This window comes from Thalassophryne amazonica, chromosome 1, assembly GCF_902500255.1.
Source record: "Thalassophryne amazonica chromosome 1, fThaAma1.1, whole genome shotgun sequence".
Taxonomy (NCBI): Eukaryota; Metazoa; Chordata; class Actinopteri; order Batrachoidiformes; family Batrachoididae; genus Thalassophryne; species Thalassophryne amazonica.
Genome location: NC_047103.1, coordinates 112,234,099 through 112,256,830, shown reverse-complemented (window position 1 = coordinate 112,256,830; position 22,732 = coordinate 112,234,099). Strand labels below are relative to the sequence as shown.

Below are 22,732 nucleotides of genomic sequence, written 5' to 3'. Positions count from 1 at the left end.
TATTTCCTCATTGACAATGAGCACATCAAAGAACTCTCACTGCACATCTTCAGAAAGAAAGAGAGCAGGAGAGGGAGGGGGGTGACAAAGGGAGATAGATGGAGGGAAACAGAGAGAGAGAATGATAGGGAGGGGAGAGAGAGAGAGAGAGAGAGATTAGTGGGAGGGATGGGGAGAGAGAGCTCTCCAAATATTATAATATTAAACATGCTTTGTGCTCCACTTCTGCAGAATTGTGCACCTCAGTAAAAATACAAGGTCTGTCCGAAAAGTAACGGACCTTTTTATTTTTTTCAAAAACTATATGGATTTGAATCACGTGTGATTGCATCAGCCAAACTTGAACCTTCGTGCGGATGCGTGAGTTTTTTCACGCCTGTCGGTTGCATCATTCGCCTGTGAGCAGGCTTTGAGTGAGCACTGGTCCAGCCCCCTCGTCGGATTTTCATTGTCAGGGAAATAGCTGAGCGACTGCCGCTTTGCTCCATGAAATTTTTTTCAGAAACTGTTAGAGACAGCCAGTTGGAAACCATTCGAAAGATTCAGATGGCTTTCGGTGAAGATTCTGTCGGCGTCACATGGATTAAGGGGTGTTAAAACCTTTTTAAAGACGGCCCACAGCGGCGGAGGGCGCGCGGCACACCGAGCGGCCATCGACAGGCTGGAACGACCAGATCATTTCCAAACTGAATGCTGTGTTGATCCAGGACATCGTGTGACTACCACAGAAATGGCAAGAGAACTGGACATAGCACTTTTGTGGCACATTCCACTGTTACAGGAGATTTTGTAATGAAAAACGTGCAGAGGAATTCGCCCGTCGGCACGGAGCCGCTCATGGTGCGCAACAAAAAAAACACCTCCGTGTTGGAAATGATTCGGAAGATTCAGACGGCTTTTGATGGCTTTTCAGTCGAGTGAGTATCCGAGAAATTGTGTAACAGCTGGACATGCTACAACATGTCCTGTGAGACTTCCAACACGGAGGTGTTTTTTTGTTGTGCGCCATGAGCGACTCCGTGCGAATTCCTCTGCACGTCTTTCATTACAAAATCTCCTGTAACAGTGGAATGTGCCACAAAAGTGCTATGTCCAGCTCTCTTGCCATTTCTGTGGTAGTCACACGATGTCCCGGATCAACACAGCATTCAGTTTGGAAATGATCTGGTCGTTCCAGCCTGTCGATGGCCGCTCGGTGCGCCACACGCCCTCCGCCGCTGTGGGCTGTCCTTAAAATGGTTTTAACACTCCTTAATCCATGTGATGCCAACAGAATCTTCACCGAAAGCCATCTGAATCTTTCTAATGGTTTCCAACTGGCTGTCTCTCACAGTTTCTGAAAAAAATTTCATGGAGTAAAGCGGCAGTCGCTCTGCCATTTCCCTGACATTAAAAATAAATGTCAGGGAAGTAAATAAATAAATAAATAAATGTAATTAAATTAAAACAAAAACTAGAGCACTGCGCTCGAAGAGCGCAAACTGCCAACACTATTTTCCAAATCCACAAATTTTTACCTTGGAAAACATTTTCAAGGTCAAAGTCATCTGTGAAGTGTTTTATCATAAGATAGAATATAATACAAAATATAGATCAAAAGAACTTTCCAATGTTAAAATCAAGTAGTTTATTCTTTACTTAGTTTATTCATTGAGAATAGCAGTTTGCAACTCATTGTCACAAATGAGAGTGACTGATGCATGTTTGGTTAAGATATAATGTAAAATATACATTAAATGTGTCAAATTATGTTAAACCGTGTTAAATTTACATGGCCACAAAATCTGTAATCTGGATCTGGAACACTGAAAAAAATCTTTCAGTGTTAAAGGACAGGGATTTTTCTAATTTTCCAAGATTTTTCCTGACTTTGACCTATGAACTATGACCTTGAAACTGAATCAGTTCTTGCCTATCAGGATATGAATCCTCTGTAAAAATGACATGATGATAAATGAAAAATTGTGGGATACAGGCTGTTCACAAACAGACAAAGAAACAAGTGAAAACATAACATGACACAGGTCCTGACTGTGGTATTAATACAGTGTTGGTTGGAAGTTTACATACACTCATCATATGTCATCAATGTCGTTAATTTTGGGCTTTTAATGTCTTTGAAGTGTTGTTTTGCCATGGTGGAATGATTGTACAGCACACATCATTAATGACTTCTGAAAACAAGAATTGGGTGCACAAGTATGAATTTATTTTGGATCTTCTCTAATCCACACGGGGCAAAATCATACCACCCCCGCTAATTTGGTTAAATGTCCCTTAGCAAGCATCATCTGGACTACATTCATGTCAACTGTCCCACAAGTTTGGAAATGTCATTGTGGCTCACTCATAATGTTATTATAGTCACTGATAATGATTCTCTTTCTTTTCATTGGTTTAGATGTTAAAGATGAGCTACAACAAACTGCAGGAGATCAACAGAAACACTCTTCAGGGTTTGTGGTCTTTGGCCAGATTGCACATAGATCACAACCGACTGGAGTTCATCCACCCCGACACCTTTCAGGGTCTCACGTCTTTACGGTTGCTGCAACTGGAAGGCAACCGGCTTCAGCAGCTCCATCCAGCCACCTTTGCCACCTTCACCCTCATTGGCCACTTCCACATCTCCACATTGAGAATCCTCTATCTGTCAGACAATGAGCTGGTAACACTGCCCCCCAAGCTACTGATGGCCATGACCAAGCTGGAGAACCTGTACCTCCATGGGAACCCATGGACCTGTGACTGCAACATGAGGTGGCTCCACAACTGGGATAAAACTTCACCAGGTTAATCTTGAATATTTAGTTATGTGTAGAGTATTTGCTTCTTTAAAAAAAAAAAAAAGTCCAGTGAGCTTTAGGAACTTGCAGTGATTTATGTATACGAGGTCTGTCCATAAAGTATAGGTCCTTTTTATTTTTTTCAAAAACTATATGGATTTCATTCATATGTTTTTACGTCAGACATGCTTGAACCCTCGTGCGCATGCGTGAGTTTTTCCACGCCTGTCGGTGACGTCATTCGCCTGTGAGCACTCCTTGTGGGAGGAGTCATCCGGCCCCTCGTCGGAATTCCTTTGTCTGAGAAGTTGCTGAGAGACTGGCGCGTTGTTTGATCAAAATTTTTTCTAAACCTGTGAGACACATCGAAGTGGACACGGTTCGAAAAATTAAGCTGGTTTTCAGTGAAAATTTTAACGGCTGATGAGAGATTTTGAGGTGATACTGTCGCTTTAAGGACTTCCCACGGTGCGAGACGTCGCGCAGCGCTCTCAGGCGCCGTCGTCAGCCTGTTTCAAGCTGAAAACCTCCACATTTCAGGCTCTATTGATCCAGGACGTTGTGAGAGAACAGAGAAGTTTCAGAAGAAGTCGGTTTCAGCATTTTATCCGGATATTCCACTGTTAAAGGAGATTTTTTTTTAATGAAAGACGTGCGGACGGGTCCACGCGTCGGGACGCAGCCGGCGCGGTGCGGCGGCACAGGAAAAACACCTCCGTGTTGATAACCATTTGTAAAATCCAGGCGGCTTTTGATGGCTTTCAGTGGAGTGAGTATATGAGAAATTGTTTAACAGCTGGACATGTTCCAACTTGTCCTTAAGGCTTCCAACAGAGGTGTTTTTCCTGTGGCGGAGCGTTGCAGCGGCTGCGAGCCGACGCTGAAATCCGTCCGCAAATCTCCTTTAACAGTGGAATATCCAGATAAAATGCTGAAACCGACTTCTTCTGAAACTTCTCTGTTCTCTCACGACGTCCTGGATCAATAGAGCCTGAAATGTGGAGGTTTTCAGCTTGAAACAGGCTGAGGACGGCGCCTGGGACCGCTGCACGACTTCTCGCACCGTGGGAAGTCCTTAAAGCGACAGTATCACCTCAAAATCTCTCATCAGCCGTTAAAGGTTTCACTGAAAACCAGCTTAATTTTTCGAACCGTGTCCACTTCGATGTGCCTCACAGGTTTAGAAATTATTTTGATCAAACAAAGCGCCAGTCTCTCAGCAACTTCTCAGACAAAGGAATTCCGACGAGGGGCTGGACGACTCCTCCCACAAGGAGTGCTCACAGGTGAATGACGTCACCGACAGGCGTAGAAAAACTCACGCATGCGCACGAGGGTTCAAGCATGTCTGATGTAAAAACATATGAATGAAATCCATATAGTTTTTGAAAAAAATAAAAAGGACCTATACTTTATTGACAGACCTCGTAAATATGAAGAATTTATTGATGAAAACTCAAGATTGTTATGAGGTTTTCTATTAACTGTGGGAACATACAGTTTTTAATTGATTCATTTCATTTATGAGTAGCAGTGGATTAGTTTGTGTACTTTCATAATGATGTAATAGTTCCTCCAGCCAGGATTGTTCCACCATTGAGCCTTTTCAGGTTTCAAATTCCACAAAATCTCAGCGAGGTCGCTACGCTGCGAGATCTCAGTAACATTGAGAACTGCATTGATACGCTCTGATCACGCTTCACTTTAACCGCTGCACACGGACAACACAATTAACATCGCAACATAAAACTATTTTTATATTGTGCCTAAAACTCTCGTGAATATATTCTCTGGGTTTATAGATGTTGTTACTGCGTTTATTTTATGTAAACGTGAGAATCATGGGCTGTCTCTCTGTTATTTTCAGTGGGAGCTGCTGTGAGCTCCCCTTCCTGATCATGTCGTTCTGGGGGAAAGTGAAGTTTGCTCTTTAACATCTTGATTATTGTTCTTTACAACACTGTTTGTCCTCTTTGTTCCAGACTAATATATATGTCTGAAATTCGGTTTGCGCTTATTAAATTCCACGTAGATTAAACGTAACAGACACAGATTTTTTGTTATAATTGTTTTAGCAAGTTTTTAGGGTATCATGCAGCAGTCTCTTATTAATGTGATGAAAAATATTAAAAAATGACATTTTTGTAGTATAATATTCATTTACAACTGTCATCGTGTGGATTCTCTATGTTGTTTTGACTGCAGCGACTCTCTGGCACGCAAGGGATTATGGGATACGTGAAAACCCCGAATTGGCGTATTTTATATCCAGTGTACAAAAAAAAAAAAAAACACAGAAAACCCTGAAATATTTCATAAGATGGTAACAGCAGATACAGACATCTCTAATTGTGTCAAAGTAATGCATATGATCAATTAACATACTGACAAAGGCTCACATTAAAAGAGGCACGAGCACAGCACACATGCATAACTTATATACTGTATTTTCCAGAGCATAAGTCACACCTGTCAAAAAAATGCCTCTTGAACAGGAAAAAAACATACACCGGAATATAAGCCGCACTGTGTTATGAGCTCTTTAATTTGGGATTTTTGTGCATTGTTGCAGTGCTTTTTCTTATTGCTGGGATTTATTTTGTTTAGTGCTTTGACTCTTAGGAACATTATATGTAATTAGTCATTAGAATTGCTATTATTAAACATGTGAATTTTCAATATATATGTTGTACCAGAGTATTAGTCGCCTCCCAAACTAGTAAAAAACCGTGAATTATATTCTGGAAAATACAGTACATACATACATCCATTAGCCAGAGTACTTCACTGGAATGTGGTGCAAAGGGGCACAGTGAGGGTGTTCTTTTTGATTGTGCTGTTTCACCAAATTTCAAACAACATTTACATGAGTTTGAGAGGGAAACTTTGTAACAGGGCTCAGTTATTTTCATCTTGTGTTTAAAACAGTTGGATCACACTTAAAACATTCGTTATACAGTATGAGCTGTTCCAATGGCAACAGTACTTTGAGCTATTCCTTGTATCTTTGGTCATTGTTGGGCTCCAGAGATAAAATACAATTAACAGCTATGCTCATTTCAAGCAAATATGAATAACTGTCTTTTCCGATTAGTCCTATTGAACAACACCAACAACTGACTGAATAGAGGTTTGTTCCTGGTGCGACCAGAGATGTTTTACAGCTGGTACAGCAGAATGCCACGGTGAGCTGGGTTTGACGTGGACTCACTTTTTTGTTGCACCACTGTCATTCCTGCAGCTTAGCGGTGATGATTTTGGTGACCTGTGATCACCAGAGTAGTAGACAGCCTCCGTGGATGTTTTGAGGTGACTGACAGGGATGTGCTCTGTGATGCACAGGGGGAGGACATCGGAAGCATCACAGACTGCATAAGGGATTATATCAACTTCTGTACAGACAGTATTATCCCAACAATGACTGTGCACCATCACCCCAATAACAAACCATGGGTGACCAAGAACATCAAGGTGACACTGAACAGGAAGAAAGCTTCATTCAGGAGTGGAGACAGAGAGGACCTGAAGAGGACGCAGCAAGAAGTGAGGGACAAGCTCACAGAGGGAAGGACAGTTACAGGAGGAAGCTGGAGAGCAAGTTCCCCTCCCTCCCTTACACTCTCATTCTCCTAGACACCTCCGCTTGCTCCTGCCCAAACACCTCAGCCCTCCTGCCCCACTTCTCAACCGGGTTTCTCTCCTTCTTCTCCCATCACCATCACTGCAGAGGATGTGAGAAGAGAATTTCGTTGCCTGTGTCTATGAAAGGCTGTGGGTCCTGACAGCCTCAGCGCCAGAGTGCTGAAGAGATGTGCTTTCCATCTGTGTGGGATTTTCTAGCACATCTTCAACTTGAACCTGAGCCAGATGGTTGTTCCTGAGCAGTAGAAAACCTCATGTCTGGTGTCTGTGCCCAAGAAGAACCAAACACACTTAGTGACTACAGACCTGTGGTCCTAACATCACATGTTATGAAGTCACTTGAGAGGCTCATCCTTAGGCACCTCTGCACAGTCATCAAACCATCGCTGGACCCCCTGAAGTTTGCATGCCAGCCCAACAGGGGAGTGGAGGATGCCATCATCTTTATGTTGCACAGAGCTTATTCTCACCTGGAGGAGGCAGGCAGCACTGTGAGAGTCATGTTCTTTGATTTCTCCAGTAAATTCAACAACATCCGGCCTGACTTGCTCAGTGTTAGCCTCAGGTCCTGTTCATTGTCATTGAACTCTCTTATTAATCCCAGTGATGTCTCCCCTCTTGTGCCAATGCCTACACTTTGTAACAACTTTTTAAAAAAATTTTTATCACAAAAGTGTCTGCCCTTAGACCAGCTCATTTAGGCATTAGGCCCATCACAGACTGATTTTTCTCTCTGCTTTGCTGCCCTCGATCAGTTCAAGCCTTTGTCCTTCTCCCAATTTTCTGATGTAGACAATCTTCTGATTCCTACAAATTGTTCTTTAGACATCATTCCTTCTTGTCGCCTCAGAGAACTTTTTGATTCAGTGGGAGCCACTATTTTGTTGCTGGTTAACACCAGCCTTAGCACCGGCTGCGTGCCTTTAGCTTTTAAACATGCTATGGTGAATCCTTTAATCAAAAAGAAATAATGGTGATCCTTCCCATCCTTTCAAATTTTAGGCCTATATCTCAGCTCCCTTTTTTATCCAAGGTTTTAGAAAGAGTGGTCTACATTCAGCTGCAGTTGTTTTCTGCTCAGCATGATATTTATGAAAAGTTTCAGTCTGGCTTCAAACTCAGAAATACCCAGGTAACAAAAAATGTAAACATAACCAGAAATGTTCCCAGAACGTTACGGAAAATGTTTGCAGAACGTTCCGATGGTTTTCTTGACATCCTCCCAACGTTACTAAATACATTATGGGAACGTTAGAACAAACATCAGGATAACCCTAGGAGAACGTGATACCCAGGTAACAAAAAAATGTTCAACATTATGGAAAACATTTGCAGAATGTTCCCATGGATAGTTTTGTTGGCGCCCTCCCAACTTTACTAAATATGTTATGGGAACATTCCAACAAACATTAGGATAACCCTAAGAGAATGTGATAGGTATGTTCTTGCAAGGTTATGGATGTTCCTGTGTGGATGATCTTGAACTTTATTGTAGCATTGCATTGTAAGTTGGGGCTAAGCTTTATGTAACCTTGAGTAGATATCTGTGCAGAACTACACTGATGATGCAAATCTTATATCATGTTACAAATAGATTTTGCTTCCTTGTGTGGTATAAACAATCCAATGTCCATATCCTAGCCATGTGCTTAAAGAGGTTACAATTGATAAAGTCCAAGACCACTACGTGAAAGCCGGTACATAATATTGGGGATTGATGTTAAGAAAATAAACAATTGGTAGTTCCAGAAATATTTGTATGGGGCAGGAGATGTCACACAACACTAAATATTATTTATTCTACATCTATTATTACTACCAGAATTGTTTTTATACACCTAAGTGTACTGTAACCATTTGTTTGCAATGTACCCCAATCAAAGAAAAAACAGCTCCATCCATTTTTAACGTATTTCAAATCTCTTGCCTCTAGAAATGCCCTCAAATATTTCTGGAACTGTGCTTAAATAAAGCAAGCAATACACTTGTACAAAATTAAATTTTTAATCTCTAGAATGTGTACACATCCACTCTTTCCGGAGCTCCATCAACTAGCTTGTTTTAAACACGTCCAACATCATCAATTCCCATCCCCACTCCTCCAGAGTTCTGCACGTGCACTATCTAGTTTAAGGTTGAACTTTGCTCATTGCGCCCATCCAGTCCCGTCGCCAGTCTTAAGGAGGGCTTATGAAATCCACCAGGTGGGCACCACTATTAATAGCTTATTTTTGCTTATTTTCACTATTCACGCAGCCCTAATCCCCCACAATAATCATCACATTAACCATGATCGGACCAGCGCTCTCTCTCTCTCTCTCTCTCTCTCTCAAACACACAAACAAACAAACACGCGCACACATGTTCACACGCACGCACACACACACACAAGTACAAATGACGTATTAGATCACACGCAGCATCTCGAACTAAACAAACAAAAAACACCACGGCGGGTGCATTTCAAAGCAACCAACAGAGGGGTCGCAGTCGCAATAGTACCAATTGCCAACACACACACACACACACACACCTGTGGTGGATGCTGGTCCTTCAAGGAGGGGAAGCTCAGTTTCGGCCTACATCATAAAATGTGTCAGTTTATTTATACGTAAATTCTACCCTCTGTTCCTTTTCATGAAACAGTACGTTTTATTTGTTACAGCACTTCCAGTCAGCCAGCTCACTTTGTCATACCAGGACAGCCGAAAAGACCTGTTACTTTTCCCCACCTTTTGCACCAAATTAATCTGAGGAGTTGATCTGCCGTGCTGTTTAACTCTAAGTTTTTCTTCGTTAAGGAAGACTATCAAATGGCTTCGCCAAAATCCGGTGTGCAGCTTGCTACCTAGCTAGCTCGCTAGCTGGGACTGGCGCGAGGCTAGTGTGAAGTGTGTCCGCCTGTGAGTGCTTTGTGACGGAGATGCTCAGCAGCACCCGCTGCTCGGTAGGGACAGAAACTGCGATAGAAGTCAGAAAGAGTGATAGAAGTCAGTCTCCAAACACAAGCAGCTACAAAAAAAAAACAAAAAAAACACCAGAAATAGAAGCTCGATTTGTCGCTAGTCGTTTTTAACAAAGAAAATGCTGCTAAGAGGATTAGGAAAGTCAGTTCAACTCAGAACAGAATGAAAATTAAAAAATGCTCCCACGGATGTTTACACCAAAAGATCGCTGATTTGCTCATTTCGCTGTCAATCAAAAAGGGATTCAGCCTCAGACAGATCATCCAATCATCATGCAGAAGCTGAGCGTCCAGGCCAGCCCACTGCCCCATAGACACGCTGAGTGTCCGATGGGCGGGACAAAGCCCAGCATTTATCCAATGGCTCGTCTCGTTTCGCTGCTCTCTTTGCTTCGCTATTGAACTCTGTGGACGCTCAGCATTTTCACTGTTTAAAGCACTGTGAAGCTGTGGGTTTGAGTGAGAGGAAAGCCGCATCGTTACCAGTGATAAGAAGCTGATTCTGAACAAAAGATGAGCGCGTTGAAGCACATATTTAGTCAGTGACGTGTACACACAACAGTATATCAATCAATCAATCAATTTTTTTATATAGCGCCAAATCACAACAAACAGTTGCCCCAAGGCGCTTTATATTGTAAGGCAAGGCCATACAATAATTATGTAAAACCCCAACGGTCAAAACGACCCCCTGTGAGCAAGCACTTGGCTACAGTGGGAAGGAAAAACTCCCTTTTAACAGGAAGAAACCTCCAGCAGAACCAGGCTCAGGGAGGGGCAGTCTTCTGCTGGGACTGGTTGGGGCTGAGGGAGAGAACCAGGAAAAAGACATGCTGTGGAGGGGAGCAGAGATCGATCACTAATGATTAAATGCAGAGTGGTGTATACAGAGCAAAAAGAGAAAGAAACAATGCATCATGGGAACCCCCCAGCAGTCTATGTCTATAGCAGCATAACTAAGGGATGGTTCAGGGTCACCTGATCCAGCCCTAACTATAAGCTTTAGCAAAAAGGAAAGTTTTAAGCCTAATCTTAAAAGTAGAGAGGGTGTCTGTCTCCCTGATCTGAATTGGGAGCTGGTTCCACAGGAGAGGAGCCTGAAAGCTGAAGGCTCTGCCTCCCATTCTACTCTTACAAACCCTAGGAACTACAAGTAAGCCTGCAGTCTGAGAGCGAAGCGCTCTATTGGGGTGATATGGTACTACGAGGTCCCTAAGATAAGATGGGACCTGATTATTCAAAACCTTATAAGTAAGAAGAAGAATTTTAAATTCTATTCTAGAATTAACAGGAAGCCAATGAAGAGAGGCCAATATGGGTGAGATATGCTCTCTCCTTCTAGTCCCCGTCAGTACTCTAGCTGCAACATTTTGAATTAACTGAAGGCTTTTTAGGGATCTTTTAGGACAACCTGATAATAATGAATTACAATAGTCCAGCCTAGAGGAAATAAATGCATGAATTAGTTTTTCAGCATCACTCTGAGACAAGACCTTTCTGATTTTAGAGATATTGCGTAAATGCAAAAAAGCAGTCCTACATATTTGTTTAATATGCGCTTTGAATGACATATCCTGATAAAAAAATGACTCCAAGATTTCTCACAGTATTACTAGAGCTCAGGGTAATGCCATCCAGAGTAAGGATCTGGTTAGACACCATGTTTCTAAGATTTGTGGGGCCAAGTACAATAACTTCAGTTTTATCTGAGTTTAAAAGCAGGAAATTAGAGGTCATCCATGTCTTTATGTCTGTAAGACAATCCTGCAGTTTAGCTAATTGGTGTGTGTCCTCTGGCTTCATGGATAGATAAAGCTGGGTATCATCTGCGTAACAATGAAAATTTAAGCAATACCGTCTAATAATACTGCCTAAGGGAAGCATGTATAAAGTGAATAAAATTGGTCCTAGCACAGAACCTTGTGGAACTCCATAATTAACTTTAGTCTGTGAAGAAGATTCCCCATTTACATGAACAAATTGTAATCTATTAGACAAATATGATTCAAACCACCGCAGCGCAGTGCCTTTAATACCTATGGCATGCTCTAATCTCTGTAATAAAATTTTATGGTCAACAGTATCAAAAGCAGCACTGAGGTCTAACAGAACAAGCACAGAGATGAGTCCACTGTCCAAGGCCATAAGAAGATCATTTGTAACCTTCACTAATGCTGTTTCTGTACTATGATGAATTCTAAAACCTGACTGAAACTCTTCAAATAGACCATTCCTCTGCAGATGATCATGTATATGTATATATTTGATCACTTATTTTTTGACAATTTAGGAGAAGCTGAGCTTCCCTTGCAGTCTTAGAGCAATCGCCTCTGACACACACACACACACACACACACACACACACACACACACACACACACACACACACACACACACACACACACACACAATAAAAATTTGGACCTACTTTGAGTAGAGTGCCAGCGCCGTCCTCTCTTTCATCCACCCTGTGTCAGTGCAGGATCCACGGAGGTAGAAATGGGTCCACGGTTTTCTTTGCTAATGACATCATGTGTTGGTTTATCCGAAGTTACCGATGTTGGGGTTTTAAACCAGTTACGTATATCCACATTTAGGAAAGCACAAAAACTAGCTGCTGTCTGCTGGCAAAAACTCACACTTCATTTCCCCCCATAAACGCGGTAACTGATTGTTGCTGGGCAACACTGACGTGATTACATATGTAGACAAACTTTACAACAAACTCACACGGTTTTAATATATTTAATGTCTTAGTGATTATGCAACAATGGCCGTTTTAACCCAAAGCAAGTACAATGAAATGAAATTAGGATTTTATTTATCTATTTATTTATTTGAGATCTGTGACTGTGATCTGGCTTGGGTGGGCGGGCCGGGGCGGGCGGGCCGGGGCGGGCCCAAGCATATCAGTGGGCGGGCACTGCCCCCTAGGGCCCGCCCATAGCGACGGGTGTGCGCCCATCTGCAGCACCTCCATCTGCACGCTGTGAAATGACCGAGCGCGAAGCAGACGGACATACAGATCAAATTATAGACATTAGTTCCTGCATATCTTATATTTTCAATATAATGGATTCCATGCTTAAATAAGAGCCAATCTATTTCCTTTTAGAAAAAAAACATATATATATAAAATTTAAAATGTCCCTGCTGCGTTCTGCTAACGTTATACCAGAACTAGAAGTTTGAAGTGAGTTATCATCTGGATTTTACAAAATAAAAGAAGCACTAATTACAGACTATGCTTTTAAATTATTAAGTTCCTCTTCCCATTTGATTTACTTCTGAAAAAAATCTTTTAAGGATCGATTCAAACGTTCTGAGAACGTTCTCACAACGTTACAAAACCAGTGACATTCATGACCTTGTGAGAACCACAGGGTAACGTTATGACAAAGTTAACTGTCAGCTGGGCGGATCCCGCGCCATGAGGGGGCATTTGGGGGCGACGCCCCCTCACGTCATCAACCTCGCTCCCTCGGATGTGAGAGTTATCATAAATAAAAAAGAAAGAAAAAAAAATACTGGAAAATATAGCGCCTCGCAGTTTCGCGGATTTTTTTAGTCCAATTTTGCATGCTTTTTTTTTTTTTTTACAGCGCATTGTGCTCTGCATCCTCATCAAGCAGGCCGGTGTTCTGTCGAGATGACAGGACACCTGTTGCGGCACCACGAAGGGAGAGTACACACATTGTGTTCTGGGTGTCTGTTTATAAGAATCTTCTCGCCCAGAAGAAAAAAGAGCGCCAACTGTGTTCTTCACTCAGAAAAAGACACCTGCAGCGAGGCCTTCAGCGGAGTGGCACCACAACGAAGAGGCGCGATCAGAGGAACTGTGAAATACCGGTCAGTCACTATTAATAATTTCTTATGTGTCCAACCTCGTAGGTTGATCATTAAAATTAAATTTGTTAGTTCTAAAAGCCATCATAATTATTTATAGGAAAACGTTCTATTTTTATTTCTCAAACAAATGTTTGGGCCTGAAAACAGGTTGGTCTTATTTTTCTACTAAGGTTTGAACTTTGAGAGTGTTTACACACGAGAGAAAAGTGAGAAAATGTTAATGCCTGTTTGAGAAAAGTGTATAAAGTGTGTAGTGAGGGGTTTTACAGCCTTAAAACATCTATAATAATTGTAAAAAATAACGCTGTCTACTTCGCTGATTTCACCTATTGCGGGCTATTTTTAGAACGTAACTCCCGCGATAAACGAGGGTCCACTGAATATCTACATGAAAGGTTTATCTTTGACCCGTTGTGTGACTGTCATCCCCAATTGCGATGTGTTTGCGCTTGTGATGGAGGGCTGTATGTGGGGTTAATCTACTGTCTTGTGTCGTTTCTCAGATCAGTTGTTGGTTTGGTTTTGTGGTATGCAGGAGATCACTTGACCGAGGGTCTATACATTCAAATAATAATTTAAAAAATACTGTCATCACTCTTTACTCTTAGTCAGTCTCTTACAACGGTGTAGCCTAAATACACGAGCTTTCTAGGAGCGCACCCAATTCATTACGCATGCTCAGAGGCACGTCCCCTCCAGTGCGCACTTTTTTTGGGGGGGGGGGCGCCCCCTGTGATAAACTCATTGCCCCCTTAATATTTTTTTTCTGGCACCGGGCCTGCAGCGGCACCGAAACTGCTCTATTGAGAGTTTTTAATGATCTGCTTTTAGCTGCTGACTCAGGTAGTCCTGTCATCCTGATGCTTGAGCTTGTCAGCTGCCTTTGACACAGTGAACCACGCGATTCTGCTGCATTGTCTCGAGCAATGTGTGGGAATTACAGGCTCTGCATTCACCTGGTTGAGTTCTTACCTCACAAAACAGAGTTTTTCTGTGCAGCTGAGCCACTTTTCTTCAGATGTGGCCCCACTGACCTGTGGAGTCCCTCAAGGCTCCATTCTAGGTCCTATTCTTTTCCTTTTGTACATGTTGCGCCTGGGTGGTATCTTCCGAAAATACCAGATATCTTTCCATTGCTTTGTCAACGATGTCCAGATTTACCTGCCACTAAGGTTGTTAGGCAATGACCCAATGCCGCCATTATTGGATTGTTTGAGTGAGGTTAAATCTTGGATGAGTGCTAATGTATTCAGTCTTAATGAATCCAAGACAGAGGTTATCCTGTTTGGGGGGGAGCACTTCCTCAGCCTGCACTGCTGATGTCCTGGGTCCCCTGCATTCCTGGATTCAGCCCTGTGTGATTTACTGATTCTGTACTCTGGCAAAATAATTTCCTCAGGATAAATAAAATTTATCTTGATCTTTATTCACTTCTGGAAATGTTCCACATACAAAGAACTCTGAACCAGAGCAACATCAGAGTGTTAATGGGCTCAAATTGTCTGATACATGTGTAATAATCCATTGTCAATTATTAAATGACAAACTGGAGTATTCCCAACAGCAAACTCCAGGCTGTGAACACACACTCAAATAAAATCCAAAGCCAAACCAGTATGTGAATCCCAAACCTCCTGGTCTTTGGTCATTTCTCTTCTTTTTTTCCAAAAGTGGGCACCTGATGACTATGACCATTTTTTTGTCCATCTCTGTTTATTTGGGACTCGAGAATCAAGAGATTACCCATCATCCAGCACTATATTATTTAGAACATTTTCGCACAACCCTGTTCAGATAACATCTATGTGAAACTATTGCTCTGTATTCACAATAATAATGAATGAAATGTGCTTTATTTGGCAGAAATTCAAGGTGTGATTCTTTGACTACACCGTAATTACATTAGAGTTCTGTTCGATGAATCCCCGCTCCACCTCCTCTTCCTTTCACAAACTCTGGCTCCCTCCACTTCCTTGACAGCTGGTGCACAGCACGGGCAACCCAGCTGACAGTGCCCTCTTCCCGCCATCTCCATGTCCTCTCTCCCCTGTGCCCTCTGCTACCTGCACTCGCAGTAGGTTCTTTCATCTTTTCGACAGGACTGTTTCAATGAGTACTTCATTATGTCTGTAGTGTGTGAAACCTTCTCAGTCAACAACAAGCAGAGACACCTGCAAAACACAGGGCGCTCCCATTACTCACCAGATTGACTTGACATGCAAATGAATGATAGAAAAACAGTTTGTGCAAATGAAAGCAAATTTTTTGTTTTTGCAAGCACTCATGCTGTCCCCTACAAGATGCCACCCTGGGTGGGTGACTGTATTGACAATATCAAGATCTGCCACTGTTACTTCATTTGTAGTTGCTATTTGCTAAAACACTGTATCTGTTATGAATAAATAAATAATGCACAGAGTTTTCAAACGTTAATTGCACTGCACTCTCACCTCACATATGAGTGTCTGTTTAATGGCTTAAAGAAGCAGTTTACTCACATTTTGTGCTTGCATAAATTAGCTTGTTAGCTATGCAGCACCATGTGTTTCTTATAAATTAATAATGTGTCAATTAAATTCACTTTGCTTCTTGTTGCATGAAGTGGTAAATGTGGCTTACACTCTATTACGACATACATAAAATACAGTAGCTTGTGACTTAACTAGCTCATTTTAAAGTAAGTGTCTTGATATTGTCAACTTGTTTAACAGCGTTTATTGTTTTTTTTTTTTACTCCAGGCATATTAAAATGCAAAAAGGACAGGGCCCTTCCTGGTGGCCAGTTGTGTCCTACGTGCTCCTCACCCAAGCACCTCCAGGGGAAGGTGCTCCAAGCTGTGGAGAACCTGGTCTGCAGCAGCCCAGTCATCAGTGCTCCCCATAGGACTACTCCACCTGCGGATGCTGAGACTGAGGTCTTGACCACTGAGGACTTCAAAGAACCATTTGGTAACATTTCCCTTGGCCTGTCAGATGAACATGGGAACAAGGTGGATCTAAAGTGTAGCATTGGTGAGCCTAGCGGGACTACCAACATCACATGGGCGCAAGTCAACCAGTTTCATCTAGTCACCAACATCACTTTGTCAGTGGATCTTGAATGCCAAGTTGATAGACATAAGTATGAGGCACTGTGGAGGATCATTGCATATTACAGTAACATGCCAGCACACTTAGAGAGAGAGATGATACTGAGCGAGGAGCCTAATCTGACCTATGTGTACAGACAGGATTCCATAAGAGATGCATTGTACTACACACGTGTTCAGGCTAATATCATGGCTAAGCCACAATGGCTGATGCAGACATCTGTGGACCTTCAGCTGAACAGACCAAAATCTTCAGAAAAAATGGTGAAGCTGATCCTCAACACCTATCTCTCAGAGGCAATTGAGAAAGAGCTGGTGCGAAGACAGACAAGGGCATGGGTCATGATTAAGTCAAGAAATAGTACCCGACAAGTACTGAGTGCTATCTTGGGTGCCCCTACACATATGGACTGCAACATCTACAGTTCTGGTGAACCAGCTATCAGTTGGATTTTTCCAGATGATGTGAAGATAGAGGCACCATACAGCACTCCAGACAACAGAGTATCTGTGTCTAGAAATGGACAGCTGGTCATTAAAACTGTCAGTCACACAGATGCAGGAGTTTACTACTGCAGTGCCATGGTGAGTGGAGACCTTGCTGTCCTGCCATTCCATTTGACAGTACAAGAATCTTCAAGTCCTTCCCCAGGGGAGGACACCTCACTTACAGCAATTAACAGATTTGTAGGAAGCCCAATTTCTCTTCCTTGCCCAGTCTACAGCTCCCCTGATGCTGAAATTAACTGGATACTACCAAACAGCAACATAGTTGGTTTCCACACCAACTCCTCCAGAGCTCGGATCTATTCTAATGGCACTCTTTATCTTGGCCAGAGTCAACTTTTGGACAGTGGATTTTATAAATGCATTGCCATGAATCTACATGGTGTGGACACTCGAGCTACAAAAGTAACTCTCATCAGACGCAAAGGGCCGATAAGACCTGTGAGGAAATTTCCCACTAAACCTCAGTCAGCTGCACGGGAGGATACTAAGATGATAGATCTGAGTGAGGACACAGCAGAGGCATCAGGTGAGGTCGAAGTGACTCAGGTGAATGTGCCAAAAGATCATCCAGATGTTTTGAGAAGCAGAGTTTCAGGAAGGGGGGACACAGGGAGGAGCAGTTTGCATCCAGTGAAGAACACCTGGCGGAGGCAACCGGTGCAGAGAAAAACTGTGGGCGCCCGTGTTGAAGCCAGGAAGAAAACAGCTGAGAGCAGGAGAAGGATTAACATACCAAATAATAAATTAGACCCAAAGAAATGGGCACACATTTTGGCTAAGGTTAGGGATAGAAATGCTCAGAGTGCTGTAACATCAAATCCAGTTCAGCACATGACTTTGAGAGAACAGAGTTCAGAAAGAGGACAGACAACTCAGTCACAAGAAAACACTGAAGGGTCATCAGATGGGAAGATGACACAGGTCACCACACCATTCACAAATATAAAAACTACCCTCAACAATACTCAAGGTCCTGACACAGATATAACACAGACATTATACAGTAACCATGATATGAACACACACAGCACTTCTACTCCAGCAGGCCAACACACAGCACACACTCCATCCACTGCACGTCACACAACTCCTCACATAAACTTGAATTCACACACTTCAGCCAGATTACAGAACACAGCTGCTCCGCTACACACTGTCACTCGCTGGCAGACAAACACAAACATCACCGACAGCAGCACTAGTTTTTCTACACAAAAGAGCCAGAACACAAATACAGATGTTGAAAGAGTCACTGCTGATACGTCCCAGGCTTTGGAGAAGAGCAAGGATAGAGATACTTCAAATATTGTTGCCAACTCTAACAAGAAGAAAACTTTAGCATCATATACAAAACCAAACATTGCAGCACATGACATTTTACGCTCTGAGATGAGGTTGATAACAGCTTCTTCAGCTCTTACGGAGAATCAAATTGAAGAAAATTTGCCCGCACGCCTCCAACAACTGAATAAAAAAGGTAAGGATGGAAGAAGAAGATTGAACAGAAGGAAACAAAAGCTGAATAAAGTCCCAGAGTTTGTTACCACCACACTTTGGGATCCCCATTTTCCTGCAGTCAGGACCACCGCCTCCACACAGCTAAAAATAGAGTCACCAGAAGTTACAGTGGCCAATTTCAATACCACTGTTCCATTCAGCAGCCGCCAAGTAGCGTCATTAGACAGACTGAGTCACAAAGAAAGCACAGTCTCCAGGCATCACAGCGAGGCAGCCACCAAAAGCTCTTCACTTCCAGTTTCTACCCCTGAAACAAAGAACCTCCTTCTACCATTGGCCAAACCACCCTTCGATTGCACATCAACAGCTCCATCATTTCCAACAGCCACTCCTGAAGCAGGTCGTGGAAAAATCGTAACTGAAATACCCTTCATAATCTTGAAGAGTGCATCTCCTACAGTGGCTATAGATATGTCCACCACCAGCCAGCAGAGGTTAATGAGCAGCACTCACATTCCTCTTAAACCTTTATTAGAGGCACAAAACATAGGCATTATGAGAGGCTTTGGATCTATTAGTTCTGACAATTTTTCTGGGGATCTTCACATGGCAATACAAATGGAAGCAGATGTGGACCAGAATCAACTAGACCATCAAGACACACCCACTAAAAAGAATGAACAAATGCTTCTGAACTATCTGCTACCTGACTCAGTTACTCCTGCTTTTAAGCAAGACGTCCAATCAACCACTGACACATACAATCCCTTCACTGAAAGTGGTTTCATCACAACACTGGGCACCAGGTTTTTACAAGGCAAACTGTTGACAGAGCAAGTTACCACAGTCAAACCTGAAAGGCTGCATCCAAGCAATGCTAATGATGACGCCGATAGTAGAAAAAACAATGTAACAGCACTTCCCTTTCCTACTCCATCAAGACCTGTGATCTCCCCCACAAGTACAGCACCACTTCCAACAGATGCTAAATTGATCTCCCAACTGCTTCCACCAAGACCTGCCTTCCAGGAGGGTCCCAGGATCAATGACCTTCCAGGTAGACAAGACTCAGAGTTCCCTGCTATTACTACTAGGGCAACACCAAACACAGGATCATATTCTGATCCTACAACCCAGTTAGCTGACCCCAAACAGCTTGTGATTACTAGTATAAATCCACCTTCCTCACCCATAAAATTAACTAGCGTGCAAGGAGTCAAGCCCACCCCTATTCCAACATTCCAGACTTACCAACATGGAGCAGGACGAACAACAAGCACTCAGGATGTACCTCAGAAGCACAAATTACCTGAACAAAGTTCAGTTCTAAGAGGAAAACCAAGGATAATTGCAAACAATTTCCAGACTTTCAAAGTCAAAGTTGAAACAGATGCTCAACTTCCCTGTGAGGCTGTGGGGGAGCCAATGCCCTTCCTGTCATGGACTAAAGTTGCAACTGGTACGTATGATTCAAATTCACACTTCAAATGTACGAGGTGTATTAGAAAAGTATCCGACCTTATTATTTTTTTCAAAAACCATATGGATTTGAATCACGTGTGATTGCGTCAGACAAGCTTGAACCCTCGTGCGCATGCGTGAGTTTTTCCATGCCTGTCGGTTCCGTCATTCACCTGTGAGCAGGCTTTAAGTGAGGAGTGGTCCACCCCCTCGGCAGATTTTCATTGTCAGGAAATGGCGGAATGATTTGGGCTTTTTTTTCCATCAGAATTTTTTCAGAAACTGTTAGAGACTGGCAGCTGGAAACCATTCGAAAAATTTATCTGGCTTTCGGTGAAAATTTTACGGGCTTCACAGAGAATAAGGACTGTTACTACAGCTTTAAGAACGGCTTTAAGGACGCTCGGCGCGCCGCGCTCCGTGCCGCCATCGAGAGCCACAAACGACCGGATCATTTCTAAACGGATGGCTCTGTGGAGCCGGGACCGTCGTGTGCACTTTCTCTGGTTATCACAAGAGCTGGACATCAACCATTTTCTGGCAGATTTCACTTTTAACAAGAGATTTTGTCATGGAAAGCCGAGCGGAGGCTTCGCGCGTCACGATGGATTCGCTACTGGAGTGAGACAAAACCACCTCTGTTTTGGTCTCACAGGACGGCTTTGAGATGGCGTTCAGACAGCTGTCGGTGGTTTTTCCATCGAGTGATTATCCGAGAAATTATGGATGTGCCTGGACATGCCAGAACATGTCCCGTGAGGCTTCATCACGGCGTTGCTTTGCGCCATGCGGCACGATGGTGGCACGGAGCGCGGCACGCCGAGCGTCCTTAAAGCCGTCCTTAAAGCTGTAGTAACAGTCCTTATTCTCTGTGTAGCCCGTAAAATTTTCACTGAAAGCCAGATAAATTTTTCTAATGGTTTCCAGCTGCCAGTCTCTAACAGTTTCTGAAAAAATTGGAAAAAAAGCCCAAATCATTCCACCATTTCCTGACAATGAAAATCCGCCGAGGGGGCTGGACCACTCCTCACTCAAAGCCTGCTCACAGGCAAATGATGCAGCCGACAGGCATGGAAAAACTCACGCATGCGCATGAGGGTTCAAGCTTGTCTGACGCCATCACACGTGATTCAAATCCATATGGATTTTGAAAAAAATAATAAGGTCGGATACTTTTCTAATAGACCTCGTACTTACAATTTCAGATTTGCAGTGCCTGTTCTTCCTTGCTACAGAAAAATTTTGACACTTCTGAAATGTAAATATGTTAGCCACCAGTAATCTTACAATTACACTGTAGCTCAAGATTTAAACATCTGCATATAGTGAAGAGAAACATTATTTCTCAAATAATTAAAAATAAACCACAAAGCTGCTTGAATGGCCAATTTTAATGTGCGACAGTGTCACAAGTAATATCAAATCATAAAAAAATAACTGCAATATTCTTCTGAGAACAGATTGGTCAGAAGTTAAAGGTGTAGTCCCTTTAGATTTTCCACAGAATTAATGACATATACTTCGGGTTATGAAGTGCCGTCATATGACAAAATGACATTTTTTTTTTATTGTTCGGAAAGAGTTTATTTGGGGATAGTCCATGGCATATATATATATAGTGACAATTTTTCATTTTTGTCAGGATGTGAGTTTTTGTTTTTCTTTGTTTTATGTTTTCATTTGCTTCATTTGTTCAGTTGCTTTCTGGTATGTTTATTCTCTTGCTGGGTTTTTTCCTGCTTGGGTCTGTCTGTCTGTCCCTTTCTCTCTTGTCTGTCTCTTGATAGATCTACCAGGCTTAGCAGACAGAGATGGCTGGACACAAATGCAGGACTCAAACAAAAAGCTCTGTGTGCAAAAATAGTTTACTAAAACAGCAAACAGGTCCGGTACACAAAAAGGCAGTCCAACTAGAGCAGACGTACAAGGAACATCAGGCTTAGGCATGGTCACGTACACAAGCAGGTGATCAAAACCATGAGAGGCAAGCAGGTCAAGGAAATACACAAAACAGAGCTGGAGAGAAGGCACAAAGCGCATCAGTTTGGCAAGGAGCAGAGGAAACTGTGGAACTTAAATACATCCAGGTGATGAGCTGCAAATAGGGAACATGCCGTGGTGGGCACAGTTCCAATAATCCGATAACAGATAATTATCGAAGATAATGTTTTTATTATCGGATTAACTTTTTAGATAACTTTAAAAACCATGATCAGACTAATTATGTTCCGATAAATTTTTGTCCAATAACTTTTAGACCAATAACGTAGTAAACAAAGCTGAACAGCAGCAAACATTTTTAAAATTTAAAATCATTGAACACCTACGTGTTAAAAGTTTCCTAACAGATGTGTAGTTCTATATGTGTAGTTATGGGTAGGATAGGGTAATCTCAGTACATTCACGACAGGACAAATGCATTTCAGACACTCTGTTTAGGCTCCACGGACAACAGCATTAACCTGTAGTGCCTAAAACGCTCGTGAATATATTCTCTGGGTTTATACGAGGTCTGTTAGAAAAGTATCCATGCTTTTTATTTTTTTTAAAAAAACTTGATGGATTTGAATCATGTGTGCTTGCATGAGCCAACCTTGAACCTTTGTGCGCATGTGTGAATTTTTTCACGCCTGTCGGTTGCGTCATTTGCTGGTAAGCAGCCTTTGTGTGAGGATGGGTGGAGTCTCTTGTCGTTTTTTCTTTGCAAGGAAATGGCGGAACGACTGGAGCAGCGTGACTGCATCAAATTTTGCCAGAAACTGGGCGACAGCCAGGTGGAAACCATTCGGATTATTCAGACGGCTTTCGGTGATGATGACCATTCGGATTATTCAGACGGCTTTCGGTGATGATGCTATGGGCATCACACAGATTAAGGAATGGTACAACCGGTTTAAAGATGGCCGCACAATGGTGGAGAGCGCGCTGCGCTCTGGGCAGCCATCAACATGCTGAAATGACCAGATCATTTC

General features: G+C 42.6%; 1 protein-coding gene across 1 annotated transcript in view; it reads left to right on the top strand.

Annotated features, from left to right (window-relative positions):
- The window catches only part of mxra5a (matrix-remodelling associated 5a), a 70,944-nt gene that overhangs the window by 11,002 nt on the left and 37,210 nt on the right, over positions 1 to 22,732 (top strand). Inside the window, exons 3-4 of the mRNA XM_034173529.1 lie at positions 2,402 to 2,792; positions 15,982 to 19,758. Of these exons, the coding sequence (XP_034029420.1) occupies positions 2,402 to 2,792; positions 15,982 to 19,758 (4,168 nt within the window). The remainder of the gene's footprint in view (positions 1 to 2,401; positions 2,793 to 15,981; positions 19,759 to 22,732) is intronic.